This window comes from Tigriopus californicus, chromosome 6, assembly GCF_007210705.1.
Source record: "Tigriopus californicus strain San Diego chromosome 6, Tcal_SD_v2.1, whole genome shotgun sequence".
NCBI classification, from domain to species: domain Eukaryota; kingdom Metazoa; phylum Arthropoda; class Copepoda; order Harpacticoida; family Harpacticidae; genus Tigriopus; species Tigriopus californicus.
Window position 1 is genome coordinate 13,819,455 of NC_081445.1, and position 18,935 is coordinate 13,838,389.

The following is an 18,935-nucleotide window of genomic DNA, read 5'->3' on the forward strand; positions in this document are numbered from 1 at the left end:
ATTTTTAAATTACCGTCATTTCTTGCCAACTCGAAGTTCTAATGTTCTTGGAAATGAATTCACCATTTTAGTCCAAAATGCTTTTGAACATCATGGACAAGTGGAATATTTCAGATTTTACAGATTAAATTATATTCGCAAAAGTCTGTTAATGGGAAATTAACAGACTTTAAACTCGTCCAATCAAATCTAGAATATGTGCTTGCACGACCTTGGATTGCAATTTCATTACGTTTATCACGTTTCTACAAGTTCTAACTGAAGCTAAGAATTACAAAACGTCCATCATTGGCACCTAACGGGTTTTGCTTACCAGGATAAACTCCCTTGTTGATTGTATCTTCCAGAAATGGAATGTTCGCCAAGTAGTTCAGAGCCGCTCGAAACCATTTATTTGTAATGCAACTCAACGCGCAAAATGACAAGGCCATCGTGATCACACCCATAGGAGTCTGGCCGAGATGCTCCATGACCCATTGGGGCAAGCCCAGAGGGTCTTCTATCAGTCCATTCCATTGAGAAAACAAGACGGACAATCCAGTGGCACCTCCGAAGATCATAAACGAAGTGAAATCCACGACTACGTATTCATGGAATATAGCCGTGGGATTCTGATTGTTGGCCAACATCTCTTCCACCGAAACTGGAACGTTTATTTCAGTTGTATTCACTATTGGCTCATATAAAGGTAACCTTAAAAAGGAGGTAATTTCCGTTTCTTTCAAATAAAATTTCAATGGACAATAAACAATTGAAAAAATCTAAAAAATCAAGTTAGTTTTTAGTTCAAAGTTTTTCAAAGTGAATTAGTTAGGCATGAGCTGAACATATTAAAAGTAGCATAGAGATAGACAGAGACGACTTTTGTGCACCGACGGTCTGCCTTCCAATTAGGGTTATCAAAATTATGCATAAAAAAGGACCTCAAGATGCAAATAACCTTTAAAGATGCTTTATATTGTTACGGCCTATTGAGGCATCTTAAGTAATTTGTTAAGCTGGACACAAATATTCTAAAAAACAAAATGCTCTGATTCCAGTGGATCAGCATCTGAATAATAAACAAAGACTAAACTTCCATAAGAACCACATGCATTGTGAATAGAATAGCTTTGACTTGTTTTATAACTGGCAGGCACGTTTCTTTAACTTGTACCAGAGCTTGTCTAAACGCTCGAATACATGTTACGTATTTTTTGCATCAACCCAGAGGTCTTTTTGATTCGTCAAATTCATTATCCTCATTAAATTTCGGATGAGACTTACAGAGCAATCCCACGAGGAAAGACGGGACATTTCTGACCAGACAGTAACACCAAAACGTGATCAAAAATATGGTTCCAGTGTTAAGAGGATCTTCATAGGTGTTGATCTTCAGAAATCCAGCAATACCCAGAACAACAGACATGTAAATGCTGTCTAGGTTGTAGTTGACCTTCAGCAAATAGAGGCTGAGAAGCTTGATGAAGCACAAAATAAGCTGGAAAGGAAATACAGCCTCTTTCAATTAACCCTGGGCATCAAGTTCAACAAATAAGACAATGTCAAATAAAAAAACTTTTCGGAGCCATACAGCAAAACGTCTCAGAAATGAAAGGTTGTGTGATTACAAACGAGCCAACATTTGGTATAAAACGAATCGCGAAGCTTTTGTTACGCAAACGATTTCCACCAAACTAAATAGACCTTTCTTTAAAGCCCAAGTAACAAGTCATTTTTTCGGTTCCATCTTTCACCGACTATTTGCTACAGGGATCCCAAGTACTCTGGAAATGAATCATTATATTTCATTTGTATAATAAATAAATATAATCAATACATATTGAAATAATGAATGCTCTGTGGAACTGATGAACATAGAAATAGGACCAGCCTCTCTTAATCAAAAGCTCAAAAAGCTAACACCCTACTGTCCTTGGCCCAACATCCCTTCGGAATATTGGCGGTCACGCGCGTTTGTCCGGCTCCGGTCCAAATGTCATCAACGACGGGAGCTGAGACAGGATCTGTTCAATCTGACCCACCCAATCTTCTGCAGTAATCAAGATTTTCATCGCTTGTCTCTACCCAACTATTTATGTACTGGCTGTGATTGCCCTCTTCACTCTTTTTTCATGCAGACTAAGCTCGAAGTATGGAACCCTCCTAACAGGGGATATTGGCCGTATGGAGAAAGTGCAAAGAAGAATCGCCAAATGGCACAATGCTTATCTGGACAGAATATCTTCACTCTCTTCAAACATTAAAAGAGAGACGTATTTTCTTCGACTTCCCTCTTATGTTGAAGGTGTGCTTAAGACTGTTAACAATATCCCTTCTTTGGGATCACCAATCTTTGCGATCACTTTTCTTAGCTCGTGAAGGATCAGATTTGATGAAGACGCGCATTTTAGAAAATGGGCCTTTTTTGGAATTAAATGTCAAATCTCGTACACGTTACCATTCATTTTTATGCGTTCTGATTGTTTGAACACTTACCCCGAAACATTCTTGAACAGTGAGTGCGTTTAAAAAACTTTTTTCCTAGCATGGTTCCAAATTATTAGTCCATTATCAAACCCCTTCTGTTATCATCAATTCGATGTTTGAGTAGTTCACACAATAAACAATTCTAGTCATAATTAGTGTAATATCTCCTTCTAGTCGGGTATTTTATCATTCCCATCATTTAATTCAAATTTTCTGATATCTATTTCTGCCTGCAAGTGCTCATCTTCTTGTGCATTTAACAAATTCGGCATTTCAAGATTCTCGACTTCATCCCGCAAAACCTTTTGCAACATGACATGACGGTTCAGCTTACTCAATTATTTACATAAAATAAAGATTCGAGTCTGTGATTAATAATGGTTGACAAAAAGTATTAACCTAAGATTCCACTCAAGATGGAGGACGATTGTCCTAAGAATCTCCATCGATTTGATTAAGCTGTTGTATTAGGAAATGAGATGTGACAAGTGACCGCCCAAGGACGAATCAAAATGGAGGTTTCGTGACCATTTCTCAAAAGGTTGAGTTTGACATCAGCTTAAAGGTCCCTACAGTGTTGAAATTAGTGGAGCTGTTATACAAAAAAACAAAGGATAGTGCTAGACACGATTGAAAAGATAAAACTTTCAGCTCGCTTTGACACAAAAGTTCAATTGTTCGAGGAAAAAGCTTTGTCATTCTTACGCTGGTAAACGTTATTCTTCACCGATTAGTTGGCGGAGCTAGCTACTTTTTTAAACTTAACCTAACTTAATCAAACCTAACAAAACCTTACCTAACCCAACAAGATATTAATAACCCATAAAGTCTCTATCTAAACCTTTACAACATATTTTGTCACAAATTTAAAAAAAGTAGCCCCGCCAACTAATCGGTGGAGAATAACGTTTATCTTTTTACGCTTCACACATCCCTACATATCCAAAAGATGGCGCTTGGGGGCAAAGGGGTACAAAAAAAACCAACAAACTGATTCTGTGATCCTATCCTATTGCAAACTCTTAACATTTCATTATCAAAAAAACATCTCCATTCCTCACCGTCATGACCGAGTTAGAAGTTTCCATCAAGAGGGAAAATTGCAAAGAGGCCCAGATGAGCCCTCCCATGACATCTTGCAAAATGGGCAGAGCTAGTCGATCACTTCCAAAACTGAACGGCAATCCAAACAACAAGAGCACATCATTGAAGCTCTGGCTCATGAAGATCCCTCGGGTTTTCTCCATGTCCAACTCCAAAATGGGCAGGGCCCTCGGCCAGAACTGCGGGTCTATCCGGGCCATTAACGAGATGTGTACCATCAGATGGCCCAAAGCACGACACAGACACATGACACGGGGAAACACGCGGGGATGGCGTTTGATTTTGGCCACTAGGCCGCCATAGACCGAAGCCGGCCTCTCTACATTGGCCATGACGGAGTTGGACTTGGACGGAGGTCAATTGAGGATGTGATAGAAATGTCATCGAAACATCAGAGGCCGCAACCAGGAGGAGAGCTACGAGTAGGAGAGCAAGAGGGACGCTCACTTCTAGGACTTCATCTGAGGAAATTTGACAATGTTATGGCAGCAATGTGGGAGAAACTGGCCGAAAGATTGTCAATGCTAGAGAACGCAACCTATGTTGAAGAATCGTGCACACGGTGGGTTTACATGGAGTGTTGCCAAAACAAAATTTATGATTGAAGAACAGGGCCTCTTTAGTTTCATGACAGGCTTGAGCAAATGTTCAATTGAAGTTAATTTTGGTAAGACCGTTATTATGTAAAGTGGCCTCCTAATACAACAAAGGTTGCGTGAAATGAGCGTGTTTCCCGCTTTAAGGGTCCAAATAGGTTAACTCTATCTCATTGGCGGATTAGATAGCATATTCTACACCGTAAATATTAACCATATCTCTATCATGTGGTAGTATGGGGGACTTTATTCCCATTAGCCTGAAAAAAGAACTGTCAAGGAATCGTTTGATTTTTATGTTACCCAAACTAGGCGTAGTAGTGATATGTTGTTTTTAGTCATATTGACCCATCCTGAGGTGAATCACGAAATAATTTGTCCTGATAAAAAAGCAGAAATATGAGCAAAGTCGTACAAATCAGTGAACAGCAATCTAAATGGCTTTACATTTTTGAAGGTCGATGATTTTCACAAGTTCAACGTGGAAAAAATGGGGGTCGCTTTTTATGCTTGTACTCTTCTATTAGAGAGCCCTAGCCAATATTATCTGAACTCAACAAATTCCGAAGGATAATCACTTTGATGTCAAGTTGACAAAGACAGGAAAGAAAAATTAAAGTTTCATGAGATTGACGCTTATACTAACATTTTTGTTTATGAGAACATAATTTTTATCACAGAATCGTGGACTAAAGCAAAGTTACAAGTATCCGAATGTAGGCCCAATTATTGATCCGATGGTTATCCAGTTTCATCTCTACTCCACTACCAAAAATGATCCAATCCACAAATGAAAACCTATTTTGACCCAAAGCTTCGAGGCTTGTAAGTGACTAATAGTGTGCAATAATGTGGCCACCCTGGTTACTTTTCATCGATAAATGTCCGTTCTATTGACAAATCAATATCTTGTGAATAAGCAAACTTATGTTCATATCATTGGGATCACAGACGTGATGGATTGTGTGATGGCACAAAACCTTTGTCGGCGTTTCACACATCTTTCAAAATTTGTCGTAATACTTCCCAGTAATCCTAAAGGGTACAGAGACCAAGGTCCGGCTTCTCAGAAACGTGGATGGGATCCAGATTAGAAAGGCACGTCTCAAGCAATGTGAGCTCTCACTGAATAACATCAGCCAAAACAAGGGTCAAACTGATTTTCTGAGAATTGCCCTGGTTCGAAAAATAATCAAGCAGACCTAAAGAAAGGTAAAACATGAAGAAGAAAAAAAAACGTTTTCACTTTTTATGGTCTTTTTCGGCGAAAGAACAACTGACCAAATTTCCAATTTACCAAGTTTTTAAATCTCAATGTCTTGTAAATAAAATAAGAAACTCAACAGATAACCTAGTGAATAAAGTTGATTGCTTAGCATTTTGTAAAAGGATAAAATGGGGTAAAGAGGTTACAAGTGGCTAAGTACGAGCTTTATGCCAATAAAACAAGATTTTTTGCAGATTTGTAACCTATATTCTTTTTTGCATTTTTACGCCTATTTGAGCGTTTTCTCACTTTTTCCCCATGTTTCCCAATTTAGAAAGAAGGTAGCTTATTCACTTATTTTTTTCGAGGTCAAATAATAAGGATGATTTTGGAATCAATCGTTGCCTTGAGTACTTATAAATAAGTGGCTTAAAATACCAATCAGAAGATCGAATTAGCTGACCTGATTGTTTCACTCGTTGATAGGAAGAATAAAAGTTCTCGCTTAATGAAAGGTTCAAGGAAATACCTGAAATAATCGATAAATGAAAATTGAAGGAAAGCAAGCCAGATAATATAAATTTGTCATTGGGCAAAAAAAAGTGCAAATCAACATTTTTCTACAACTTCCCTCACTTGCAAGATCAGCAAGATCCTTACCTTGAATACAAGACTTCAATGTTGAAGTCCTTGTAAGAAACATTACACTATACATACAATTTATGATTTAAAAGAACGAAAAAGGACAGTTTAATTCAACCGTAAAATTTTCCTTTGTTACATGGTCCGTCCGCACTTCATTTCTCCTTCCCGACCTTTCTCAAGACATTTTGTAGACGTTATCCCAAACTCTCATAATATCAAATATTGGACGTGACACAGTCCATCGAAATTTGGATGATGTGATGGGTGGCCCTCCGACTTTATCATCCCAAACCACAATGTAATCTAAATTGGAAAAAAAAATCCTTGTAAAACTTTAACAAGGAATAGCCTTAAATAGCATCAAAACACCAACAGGAGAATATCGTCAATTCACCACGAGCGTTCAGTACCATGGTACTGGTACAAGTAGGATAACCATTATGCTCTACTTACCCGAGCAATGCTGGTCTGGTGAATCCCGAGGGTCAATTGCATTAGTTTGACCTGTCTGGATTTGAAATCAGGCCCCACTTCAGGAACCCTTTGGAACTGTGATTGAGAAGGAATCCGTCCGTCATTGCCTCGATCCAAGTCCTCTATCTTCATACTGAAGGCATTGGATGCTAACGGCAATGTAAATAGGTTTACTCGGAAGCCTGGTCCTAGACTTTAATTTCGGCTTCCCGAGAACAAAATTTGATTACTTCTTGGCCAGAGGAAACTCATTAGATCAAGCAAGGAGAGACGTTTAACCTCTTCATAATCGTCGGTGATTGGCTCAAGACCCTTGAAAGACATGGTGGAAAGAGTCTCTTGACTGACGCACTTCAAAGAAACCACTTTCCTGAGGTTACTTCAAGGGAAGCAAGGAATGCAGGGACCAACTTTGACGTACATGCTAATAGGATGACTTCGCTTCCGCCTAAAATGTCTCTTTATTAAGCTTGTTTATTCTTATTACATTTGGTTCGACATTTTTCCAAGTTCTTTACCGAGGGATTGTGTGAATAAGTGAATACTGCCACTAACTTGAACTGAAAATAAAATTGTCATTTTAATAAACACATAAATCCATGAAGTCATCAATACAGGATTATGTATTTCAAATGTTCAAGCCATTTATGGCGGACAAAGATGATGAAGAGTAGGCGAAAGCAACCTGAACTCCGTAGGGAAGTCATAGACTAAAGCCCTTAGTCAAATGCAACCATGATCTATCGCACAATCCACACAAGTGCCTCGTTTTCCTCAAAAGTGCATTCTATGGTGGAAAAGAGTGTCTAAAGAAGGCCAAAACCAAATCTTTGATCTTTAGTACGATTGGTTGGCCTTACACGTGTGCTAAGGGAGTATAATAAGACTACTCGTTTATCTCAAAGGCAAGTTTTTTTGAGTTGAATGAACTGCAATAACATCAATTTGAGAGTTAAAAGCGTGCCAATCTAACTTGATGACCTCTTTCAGGAGCACGTGTTTTGCATGCACACTTGGAACAATCTTTGAGGTGAAAAAGAATGTGGCATTCCTATTGGCTTCTTCGATTACTCTGAACTTTTTCTCGGCGGTCTTAAATTCTGAATACATGTGGCACCTTTATGGTGAACATTTCACATTAGTTTTACGAATTACCCACACATTAAAAGATAGGGGTTCTACCACAATCAACTGAAAAGCATATAGTGGGCACAGTTATGCACTCTTGAATAGCTTTGTGAAGTCTCCATGTAAATTTTGAGTGCGCCTGTTGTTGAAGAATGAGGAAGCGCTTGAACGTTTGATAATAATGACAAAAGAAAATGCTAATTGATGTGCCTGCAATGTCGTCTCCGGGTACATGGTTTGAAATGCATAACATCTTTTTAGTACATGTTAAACCTTATGTCGTACATTTCTTGCAATGGGTTTATTTCCAATCCACAAAGTGTCTCCAAATTTACAGAACAGCTTTGAGAATATGGTCAAACGAATGAAATTCAGAATATGGTCTTATGAAGTGGGTTTTCTTTACAACATCTCGCGCTGAAAATGTCGTAAACATATTTGATATAACGGGAAAATGGAAAATATAAATATGGGCTTTCCAGAAACATTCCCGTGTTCAAAGGAGTGTCCCAAAAAATCCTTCATTTTATTTTGTAAAATTCCAACTTTTGAAAATCGTGTATGTACTCGTCAGCATGTGGTTGCTTGAATCGAGCTTATCTTTGCGTTCATATTTTAATACGGTTTTAACATAACCCCACTATCATTACTATCTCTCAGAATAAATGATTTTATGGGCTTCAATTATTAAACATTTTTGCTCCTGTATTGTGAACGTGACTATGATACATATTTTTGTACCGTGTGGCGCATATTATCTTACAAACTTTCTATAATGATTTGTTTTCTGATTAAAAGTAATTTTATGGATTTAAAGCCAATTCCAGAGATTTTGTGAGATATGTAACTTTCTTTTGCGCCTAATTGGGTAAATTTTTTTTAAAACAGTAAGCATTATATTCAAAGATGTCCAAGTTCCGTGAAAAAGTCTTTGGCGTAATGTTGCTGGTGACCAGACAACCTTCATTGCCAAGTACTTTGAAATTACTAGGAAGGCCCTCTACAATATAAAAAAGTTGTACCTAGTACGGACAGATCAATGCCTGCCTGAATTCTTTGACCTCTTTTTGAACCCTCCAGACTCATTATATAACTTTTTTATATTGTACACCTTCTTCCTGTCAATTCCAAAGTACTTGGCAATACGAGCAAAGACTTTTTCATGGAGCTTGCACATCTTTGAATATAATTCGTATTGTTTTGAAGAATTTTGCCCAATTAGGCGCAAAAGAAAGCTACAGATCTCATAAAATCTCTAGAATTGGCTTTAAGTCCATAAAATTGCTTCTAATCAGAAAAAAAATTAAAAAGCGTGTAAGATAATATGCGCCACACGGTATACCTAAATTATTTGGTCCTAGATATGCAAATGTAAAGGCATGATTGTTTTACTGCTGCCAAATGTTTAAATTAATTAAAATAATTTTGATAATTTGATTGATTCTCTTACGAAATATCCAAAATGAGACCGTCTCTTTTGCTATCATTTCAGATTGTTTTGCTGCGCATTCAAAACTCGGAAAGTGCAGTACACTTTTTTTGTTGACCATCCTTATTTTGCATTGAGAAATTGGAGAAGCTTCAGTAACAACCAAAGTGAATGAAATATGTAATCAGTAAATAGACTAAATTTGAAGGGTTGACAATGATATAAATTCGTTGATAAGCACAACCATCGAACTTCTTTGCCTTCAATTACTGCATTTGTGCACATGCCTCTTTTTATAGCCTCTTCAACTTATCATAGCTTTAAAATAGTATTTATATTTTCTTGGCATTTTGAAAAATCACAATGATATCGTCAGAATTGGAATGTAATTAACATATTTTGCTGTAAGATAAAACATTTCCATGGTTGCCAACAAAATCTCAGCCTCATCTTTTACTACTATTGCCCAGTTCTGGACAGTTTGAAGTTTATATTCAAGTTTGGATCGTACGTACATATACCTCAAATCCAATCCGTTACATTGACGCTTTTTACCATGCTCCATGTATCAATTATTCAGAAGCATCAATGCAGCTTGATTGGCCACAACACAACTGGATGTTTCAAGAACTCAGGAAGATCCCTTATCTTCTGCCGCATTCATCCCTTGCTTGGTGCCAACAGAACGAAGGAGCGAACACAGAGAATAAGAGAGGAACGAGCGAGCTGGGCTTCCATAAATAGAAGAAAGTCTCTCGATGAATTCTCTTTTCCCTTTGACTCGGCTTGAAAGGAGTTCCCCAAAAGTACCCTCGCATAACCGTTCAGAAGTGAGCACAAGGTGTGGGGATCCCCAAATGACATGCGGAGAACTTGGGCGTCATGAGATTTCAATCGGGGTTTGGCCATCCCAATGAGTTGTTCCAACTCTCAAAAAATCAAAGAGTTCAAAATGCACTGGCTCATCAATGAATGCAATTTATATACCAAATGGTTGCATGCTATGAGAATTTTTTAATGTAAAAAATAGAAATAGAAAATCAACCCCACAAAAATAGAGGAGAAATGCACAATTTATGCCAAATAATCCGATTCCATGCAATCAATAAGCTATAAATGCCCTGCACACAACGTTACAAAAGCACCTTCAAATCATTTCAGAAAGTACCATACTACGTAGAATAATAATCTAGCATTAGTGGGAGTAAAATACAATGATGCAACCCACTGAACGTCTCTGGTTTCGGAGAAAACGTCTTCAATCCAAGGATCCCGGGTGTGGGCAAGTATGAGAGCCCTCATTTAGGACAGAACAGGCCCTGGAGTTGAAGAATAAGAGAGACCGAACAAGAGTAGGGAGGGCGGGGGAAGGGGGGGGGGNGGGGGGGAGGAGGTAATGGGAAAGACGAGTGGGAGTAGCAGCTACTGGTGAGGCAAAAGAGGCTCCTGCTTGCCACCATTTCAGCCTCCGAGGGAGGCAGGGATTGGGACATGTAGTCCATCGGATCCAAGACGGTTGTTGGTTCCACTGTTCGGAACGAGAGAACTCTCGTTGCAGCCACATTGCTTTCTCTCCATACGACCACTCTCCCGAGTCCTTTGCTGAAATCCTTCTGCGAGTGGATTCCCCCTCCTGTTCCTTCTCTAATTCTTGTTCCAGCCTTGCTCCTTCGCTCTCATGTCACTGGAGCTTTGGCGAGTGGAAGAAAAGAAAGGTCCAAGGGGAAGGCACATGCTGTACAGTGGTGGGTGGGTGGGTCGTTGAGTTGGTGGAACAGCGCTGGTTTGGTCTGGTTTTCTCGAACCTCTCGCCTTTGGGATATTAAGGCAGTTTGGATGGTTGTGGTTGGTGGTTGCTGGTTGCTGGCCTCTTTTTTCCTCGTGAGCGAAGACGGAGGAGACGGCTTTCTCTGTGGGGAATCGAGCCTTTTTGGAGGACTTTGGCCTGAGTGCCAGTAGAAGAGCCAAGGGACAAGTGAGTGAAGATACAGACAGAGCTCAAGATCCATCAAATCAGGTTTTACTCTCAAGGTTCCCGGGGAATGGGATCCGGATTGCATTAGCAGTCCTTCCATCACGAGTTCAAGTGCGGCCAGTTCGAAATTCGAATCCTCTAATCATGGGCACCGTGCTCAGTTTCTCTCCGCGGGACAAGAATCCGCCCTACGCAGTGGACTATACGATCAATAGTTCCACGGGTGGAATGGAGGGGAGTAAGGAGAACCTGACGGACAACATCATTTCCACCACCGACAAAGGTCTCAAGAAGCATTCCATGTTTCTCAACGCCCTCAGTTGGAAGAAGTTGTCCTCGTCCAAGCGGAAAATGGACCACACCATCGCCTACGCCAAGAACACAAACTCGGTCACCACCCAACAGACCCGGTTAGGCTCGACCGGGTTTCCCCTGCAGTCCTTGGACAACGTCCATCCCGTCACCGACAACAACAAGAACATCCAGAATGCCCTCTGCCATGGAACGAAGTCTACCAACCTCAACCAGAAGCACCTGGACCTGGTCTCCAAGAGTGCAACGCAAACGGCGACCGGCCTCCTTCGGACCACCACCAATCCGTTGGACGTGAACAAGAACCAGGCCTCCCGATTGGACAAGCTCGAGCCCCTCCTGGCGCCCAAAGCGGTTCTGGCCACCACCACCACCACCACTATCACCAATCAAACCAACAAACCATTGGCCGGAGCTTCCACGCATTCAAACACAATCAATGCCAACATAGTGCCGCCCTTGGTGACCGTCGGAGGGTCTGGACCGTTGGCGACCACCACCACCACTGCGGTCTCCACCTCGGTTGAGAGCAATAACAAGCAGACAGGCAAAAAGACTGTGATTCAGGCGAGCACCTCGGAGCTCCTTAAGTGCTTGGGACACTATTTGTACAAGAAGTGCAATAAGTTAAGGGATTTTCAGCCCGGTGACTGCATCATGTGGCTCCGGACCGTCGACAGATCTCTTCTTTTACAAGGCTGGCAGGTATGTTCATTGTACATAGCTGATGAAGGATTCTCCTTACGCATGCTGTGACAACGGTGTCAACGGCACATTCCAAGAAAAACCGTTCCGATAACCCGAAACCTTCCTCGGAATTATCAAGACCTGTCATTTCAAGGTGCTCTTCCCACTATTGATCCCAAATCTTGTTTCTTGAGAATTGGAAGGGCAGATCAAAGTATCGCTCCAGAGGTGGTTATCCAATCGTTCAAACCTAGCACGGGAAAGCAATTCCAAACCACTCTCTTTCAAGGAAACTTTTGATGACGATGAAACATACAATACGCTATCTAAGATATCAACTTGGCAATGGTTGACCGCAATCTAACTAGGGATAGTATGAATCCTGGGCCTCCAAGCCTGGGGAAATGCGGTCTCAAGAGGATTCTGTCTACACATGGTCCGCCCTTGTGAAATTGATGTCCGCTTTGAAGTCGAACGGTAGTTGACGGATTAGTGAAGGCACATGTTCTTCCCTGTGGGAAAACAGACCTGAAACCTTTTTTACCCCGAGACGAATTAGACGGCTCGCAACGTTTCTGTGAGGCTTCTCCAATTCGAGGAATATTCATAAAATTGGTCCAAGGTAGACAGACATTCATGTCCGACACGCGAATAGTGACGAATTTTATGCTGATGATTGTCGACGGCACAAAGTGGTCACGCTGTTTAGCCACATGTCAGGCTGATAGATGAATGAAAATCATAGCATCAACGTTGAAAACATGCCTTAGTTCCCTAGCTTCAAAATGGAATACAAATTGGATGGTTGATTTGGTCTGCCAATGGAATTTGTGACTCGAAAGACTTATCGTGACTTGATCCACTTTTCTAAATGGAAAACATGAAGAAGGCAATTTTTTTGTGGGCTAATATTTGCATTGAGCAAGCCACAGCTCTTTCAACTTTCCTATCAACAAAATACGACGCATACAACTTTAGTTCCAATGGCGGCTTAGCGATTCCTTCTTACCCGTACCTCGGCCTTTCGTGGAAGATCTAAAAGCAGCCAAAGTTGGATTTATGTAATAGGTTTTTGGAAGTACCAAAAGCCATCCATCTTTCAAGTACGTCTCATCCAGACAAGGATCCACCTTTGGAAAGAGAAGGTGGACCAAGATCCAGCGAGGCTGAACGTTTGGTATTGAATTCACCATACAATAGAGTGTCATTTATTTCAGTCTTTGACCCTCTCATCGCCTAAGAAACGAATGGTCAGCCACCCATTCATTCCCAACAATGCTAGCGCCTTAAACTCACACTGTAAATGTGGTAAATCGAAGGCCAGATGGCTTTGGAGCCTTCACGGCTTTTCTTAGCCTTTCTTTTCCAACATCTTTCCTGTCCACGCTTGTTCCCAAATAGAGCCAGCTTAACTGGGTCTTTGTTTTACGACCTTCATAGTTTGACCCAATTGAACCCTAGAATTTATCATTTGACAGGGTATATGTGGAAATGGGGGCTTGGTAACATGATTTTCTGAATCCAACTTGGTCCCAATTTTGTCTTGGGGGGGGGAACAAATTTTGAACGTCTCATTTTACGTATGGCAGGGAGATTTATTGGTTCCTCGAATAGGAACCGTTTTTAGTGTCACTCTTGGGGTTAATGGATGAGCCTTCCCATTTTGAAACCCGAGACTAGAGGTTTCCTCATACATAGAGCTAAAATTTGATCCCAAGGAAAATATGATTCGTATGAATTTGGGTTTTGATGTTTGGGATCAAGAGGAATGTCTCCATTTGATAAACACCTTGACGCATACCCAAACAAAAATAGAAATGTAAATGTCACGTAGTCCTAAAAAAACATGTCCCTTTTTAGCATTAATAATCAATCAAATGTTCTCTCTGATCTTTACTTGCGTCACGAATGAAGGGTATGTCTGGATCCAACCAATCCCACGAAGGATGAAACAAAGATATCTTTTTAATCCTCGTTCCAAACCAAAACAAGATTATATTTTTTCACTTCACTCAGATTCAGGGTTTGACATTTGGCACATAAAAGCTGAAACCACCGCGATAAGTGGGAAAATGGGAGACAAGAAAGCCCAGATTTTTTCCGAACTCTGGGTGACCATATTTGAACAGAGAGAGATCTAACCCGATTAACCTTGTTTCTATCAACCAGCAACGTTTGAGTAAGTAAAACAGGGCCTGTTGTTTATTTATTCAGCTCTGCCAGCTCACTTGAACTTGTTGAATTTCTTTTAAAAGCCGGTGAAAAAACATGTTGTTTATTTAGATTGAAGGACTGCTTTGAGCTTGTTGAGAGAACTTAACCTCCAACGTTTTTGAACAATATCTTTGATTACAGGTCTCTGTCTCGTTGCTCGCTTTTTCCAGGCTTTGGTTAAGATTTACAGTACTTTCGCATAACTCAGGACTTCCCGAAAGGATTTTTCCTTCACAAGAAGCCCTTTGTTATGCTCAGAAAAGATGGCTGAATCAACAATGGCATGCCAGTAACCGAACTCTATACAGCCCTGGCGGCATTTTATGTCTCTTCTGGATTTTGATCACCAACTAGAAAGCCATGATAGTTGGTCCGATTTCCTCCTCACTCAAAGTGGGTCAAGGAGAGCAACCAACCTCATTTGTGTCCCCTGGAACCCTTCGCTTTTGCTTTTCCATTAGGGGCCCGTTGAGGCCTTCATAAGTATCCAGTTCACCGTTTATGTCCATCTGGCTACTCTTCAGCCTCTGACTTATCCGTTCCCACGTCAGAAGTAAATATTGTCAAACAGCCAGAGAAAAAGGTCAAAGTCAGTTTCGATTCGGCTATTTGGCAGATTTTCTTAGTGATCTGGTCTGAGTACCCCTTTCAATCCCTTTCCATATTAGCCTCTCTTGTTTCGAACTGTTATATCATGTTGGGTTTCTTTTCACGTACGAAATTGGCCCCTATTAACTTTGAAGGCAGCCTTCTGTTTAGGGGAATGATCATGTGACTATATTGGCCTTTCAAACACGGATCTTTGAACCATACAAATTCTTTTTGACGTCAAAGGTATCACTAAGAGCTTCACGTAAGTCTATCATGGCAAAAAGACCACTTGGGTTCAAGCAATACGATCATTGGTGGTTCACTCATATAGCATCGTCATGAAGAGACACTTGAGCACCATCCAAATTTAGTCCTCGAAGTGGTCTGTGAAGTCTCTTTTCCAGGCCATCCAAGCCTTGGGGGAAATTCATCCAAGCTCTCCGACAAGAAAGAAGACATTAACACTTTATGTCGGGAAAGGGGGATGTTCTTTGAGAGCTTAAAGTTGAATTACTTTGAGATTGAATCTTCTCTGAAGGAAGGCAACTAAGCATTAAATTCTCTATTTGAGGATGCTCCTGGAGTAAAAGTACGTAATTTACTCATGCGGGACAATTGTGTCGTCCCTTAAGGCTTTAACATTTGAGAAACCTTGTTGGATGCCCATATTTGACGGGTGAGAATGATGCCAAGTATGGGACTTACCTGACCACAAGACTAAGATATAATTTCCAATTTTGACTATGAGAGCGTCCATAGCATACAAGGCCTCTGCCGCCATTCTGATTAAGCACCAAGGTTTGCAACCTTCAATGAAAGCCTAGCCGTAATCCTCCAGAATAACATCGCCACGATATTGGTCCATTTGGAAGAAGTGCAGCTGTTCCCTTAGGTGAGAACGTCTCCCAGTAATCCCTCAAGGGACCTTCTCGTTAAGTGACATTCTGTTCAGTTTTCGGGTAAAGCAAAGGGAGTACTACAGAAGATGCAACGTAGTCGTGAAATGGGAGAGCAGAAGGTCTTTAGGCCATCGGTTCTCGTGAAATAGGTCTGCATTGCCACATTTGGCCTTGGACCTTCTGGGCTTGACAAGGCCACTTACTTGGCAAAGGAGAAGAAATAGAAATTGAGAACTCTTCTGAAACTTGGGCCCGCTCATTTGAAGGTCATACATGGTCATAAATTGTTTCAAAATCAAGGACAATTTTGAATTGGCTTTTTAAGCTTTCTGGCTTCTAATGTTTAAAAGAATACTTGACTGTCTAAAAAGTGTGTGGCATCGCCATTTGATGATGAATAAGGAAAATGGAGTACAAACAGTAAAACTCCACCAAAATAGTTAATGAAATTTGACATTTCCCAGGCGGGTCTTTTGTCTTGGGAACAATCAGCCCACCTCATTTTGGATGAAGTGAACCGCAAGTCCACTCACAATCAAAGGGATCATAGATGTACTGTCTTGAGACTTGTTAGAAGGAGGTTCCCAGAGTAAATTGACATTGTGTGGTCTCCTTCGTTAAGTGGAGCTCGATAACGATCCCCGTTGCAGAGGAAAATGTTCCAGAAGCGATGCCAAGGGCTGAGTTGGACCGATCGCTAATCTGGCAGATACACGGAAGATTCCTGGAAATAACGTGACTAACATCTTTTGTCGATGAGCCAAGATCAACCTCAATAACAAGTATTATTTTCTTTCAGGATATTGCTTTCATCAACCCAGCAAATGTGGTTTTTGTTTATCTTTTGGTTCGCGATACCACCGACGAAAGCATCACCAAAGAACAGGATCTCCAAGCCATTGTTCTAACTTGCCTTTATCTAAGCTACAGGTGAGATAAAATATCAGCAGAAGTGAACAAAATTTAAAAGAGGCTCAAATTATCCTGTTCAAAATTTTATGAAATGACATCGATTTATCTTTCTTCTAGTTACATGGGCAACGAGATCAGTTATCCATTGAAACCATTCCTGGTGGAGACCGACAAGGAGAAGTTCTGGGACCGTTGTGTCGCCATTATTAACCAACTGAGCGAGTCCATGTTGAGAATCAATTCTGAGCCTGGGTTCTTCACCGAAATCTTCACCGAGCTCAAGGATGTGGGCGCCAACATCGAATATAGAAACTAGCCTGTTTCATTCCAGATGCACTCGGTTTAGAGCTTGCTCTCTAGAGTACAGTAATTACGGTCATGTATTGTCAAAGAAGAAAGCGGATGATTCAACCTCTCGCCACTTGGGAAGAAGTATATAATCCCGAGTTGAGAGATTTCCTAGCGTACAACCTTTCCCGAAATAGAGACGAAAAATAGTAACCCCCCTTTCCTATCTCTCAACTCCCCTATTGGATGAGGAATTGAAGAATGGTGGAATCCTCGCAATTACTGAAAATCAAACCATTTTTAAGACACACCTCCTCATTATGCGGTTGTCCCACCTTTATTTGATGACACTTGCTGTCTCAATCAGGTTGAAATGGCAAAGTGACATGAGCAATGGAAGCTGCCAAAGCTGGGCGGATTTCATCCCGTTTTTTTCTTTTGTCAGAATTCGTCCCTGGTTTTCCTGCTCAGCGTGACAGAGAGCCCTTTTTCGGGGCATATCTTCAGTCAATTTAGCTCAAAGGAATCATAGAGTATAAATGAGTTGCTTAGTTCTGATTAAGTCTAGTCCCCTGTTGAATATAATGCCAATATCCTTTTGCCTATTCAAGTGTTGACCACTCTTTGGGAACCTTGGTTTCATACAAATGATTGTACCATACCTTCTATAGACTCTGTCCCCAAAAAACTTACTGAGAACCTTCAGAGTTATATTTTATAGAAAAATAAAGGAAGCATTTCCACTATTCTGTATCAATTTCATTGCATGAGAGAATCAATTCTAAAAAATAATTGTTGCAATTCATATTTTCTGTTGTCGTCTTGATTTGCGGGCGATTGTTGGCATTGTTGGAACCGGACTTTCAGCCACATGAGCCAAGCCTTTGTGCACAAATCCCAAATGATAGTAAACAGAACCACCTCGGGCCAGGTCTTTGCCACATATTGTACACTCGTTGCCTTTCAACCGCGGAAAGTGCTTCAGGAGAAATGATCCAAAATGATTTGCGATATGCTTCATGCGTCTGTGCTTGGTTTGGTGCAACTTTCCGCAAAGGTTACACGGTTTTTCCAGAAGATCGATTTCGGCCAGCTCTTTCCTCAACAGCGCGCGTCCATATTCATCATCTACAAGAAGTTTGGTTTGAATGTTCTTATCCAACGATCTGGCTTTCAGATGTACTTCTGGTTGGTCAGTTTCCGACACGTACTCCTTCAACTTGTCGTGCTTATACCCAATGTGACCAGCTAATCGCATCACTTGCTTGTCCTTAAACCCGCAAAGCTTGCATTCCTCTTTGTTGATGGCGTAATCGCGGAATAGTTCCACTTTGAAGTGGAGACACAAGTGATTCTTCAGATCTCGGCTGTTCCGGAATTTCTTGCTACAGCAATGACATGATTTGATGGCCATATTCTTGGCATCCGGCAGACTTGAACGCTCCAGGTTGGCAAGTGATTCATTCTTGGTGTTCCTTTGAACCTCGCCGAGTATTTGTCGAGTGGATCGAGCTTTGGAGACAGGTTCTACGGGTTCTTCGAGTTCCAATTCTTCTTCTTCTTCTTCTTCTAATTCGATATCTTCAACGTGATCTGGGTCAGCAACTGAATCATCCAATGGTTCAAACCCATCATCAACATCAGATCCTTGTCGCACTGAAGATGGTAGTTCTTCTATGTCTGTACTTATGGGTTCGATTTCAGATTCATTTGGCTGCTCATCTTGTTCTTCTTCTGGTTCGACTTCCCCATCTTCCTCGATTTCATCGTTATCAGATGACTTGTCAAAGACTTCTATGGTATCACACACGTTACATTTCAGACAAACTGATGAATTGATTTCCTCCTCAGCTAGCCATGTGGTATTCAATTCAATTTTTAAGTGCATTAATAACTTCCCGACTCCTTCAAGGACCATCATGCAAGCTTTGAGAGCGCCATTGTAAATGAGCTCTAGCATTGCACGGACTGTTTCAATATTAAACCCATCGAGAATAAAATCCAG

The 18,935-nt window shown here is 40.8% G+C and overlaps 3 protein-coding genes across 3 annotated transcripts in view; 1 reads left to right on the plus strand and 2 right to left on the minus strand.

Moving 5' to 3' along the window:
* The window catches only part of LOC131882431 (uncharacterized), a 6,411-nt gene extending 2,440 nt beyond the window's left edge, over window positions 1-3,971 (minus strand). The window contains exons 1-3 of the mRNA XM_059229573.1: window positions 3,531-3,971; window positions 1,267-1,480; window positions 314-643 (exon numbers count right to left, since the gene is read on the minus strand). Of these exons, the coding sequence (XP_059085556.1) occupies window positions 314-643; window positions 1,267-1,480; window positions 3,531-3,905 (919 nt within the window). The 5' untranslated portion in view covers window positions 3,906-3,971. The remainder of the gene's footprint in view (window positions 1-313; window positions 644-1,266; window positions 1,481-3,530) is intronic.
* A 6,896-nt stretch (window positions 3,972-10,867) lies between these two features.
* LOC131882435 (cyclin-dependent kinase 5 activator 1-like) lies at window positions 10,868-17,676 on the plus strand. The gene is made up of 3 exons (XM_059229580.1): window positions 10,868-12,044; window positions 16,530-16,660; window positions 16,760-17,676. Exons 1-3 carry the CDS (start codon window positions 11,172-11,174, stop codon window positions 16,956-16,958), a joined length of 1,203 nt encoding a protein of 400 aa, XP_059085563.1. The 5' UTR covers window positions 10,868-11,171; the 3' UTR covers window positions 16,959-17,676.
* Window positions 17,677-17,732: 56 nt separating this feature from the next.
* On the minus strand, window positions 17,733-18,818 carry LOC131881535 (zinc finger protein 561-like). The gene has a single exon (XM_059228421.1). The coding sequence runs from the start codon at window positions 18,816-18,818 to the stop codon at window positions 17,733-17,735; it is 1,086 nt and encodes a 361-aa protein (XP_059084404.1).
* Window positions 18,819-18,935: the final 117 nt, after the last annotated feature.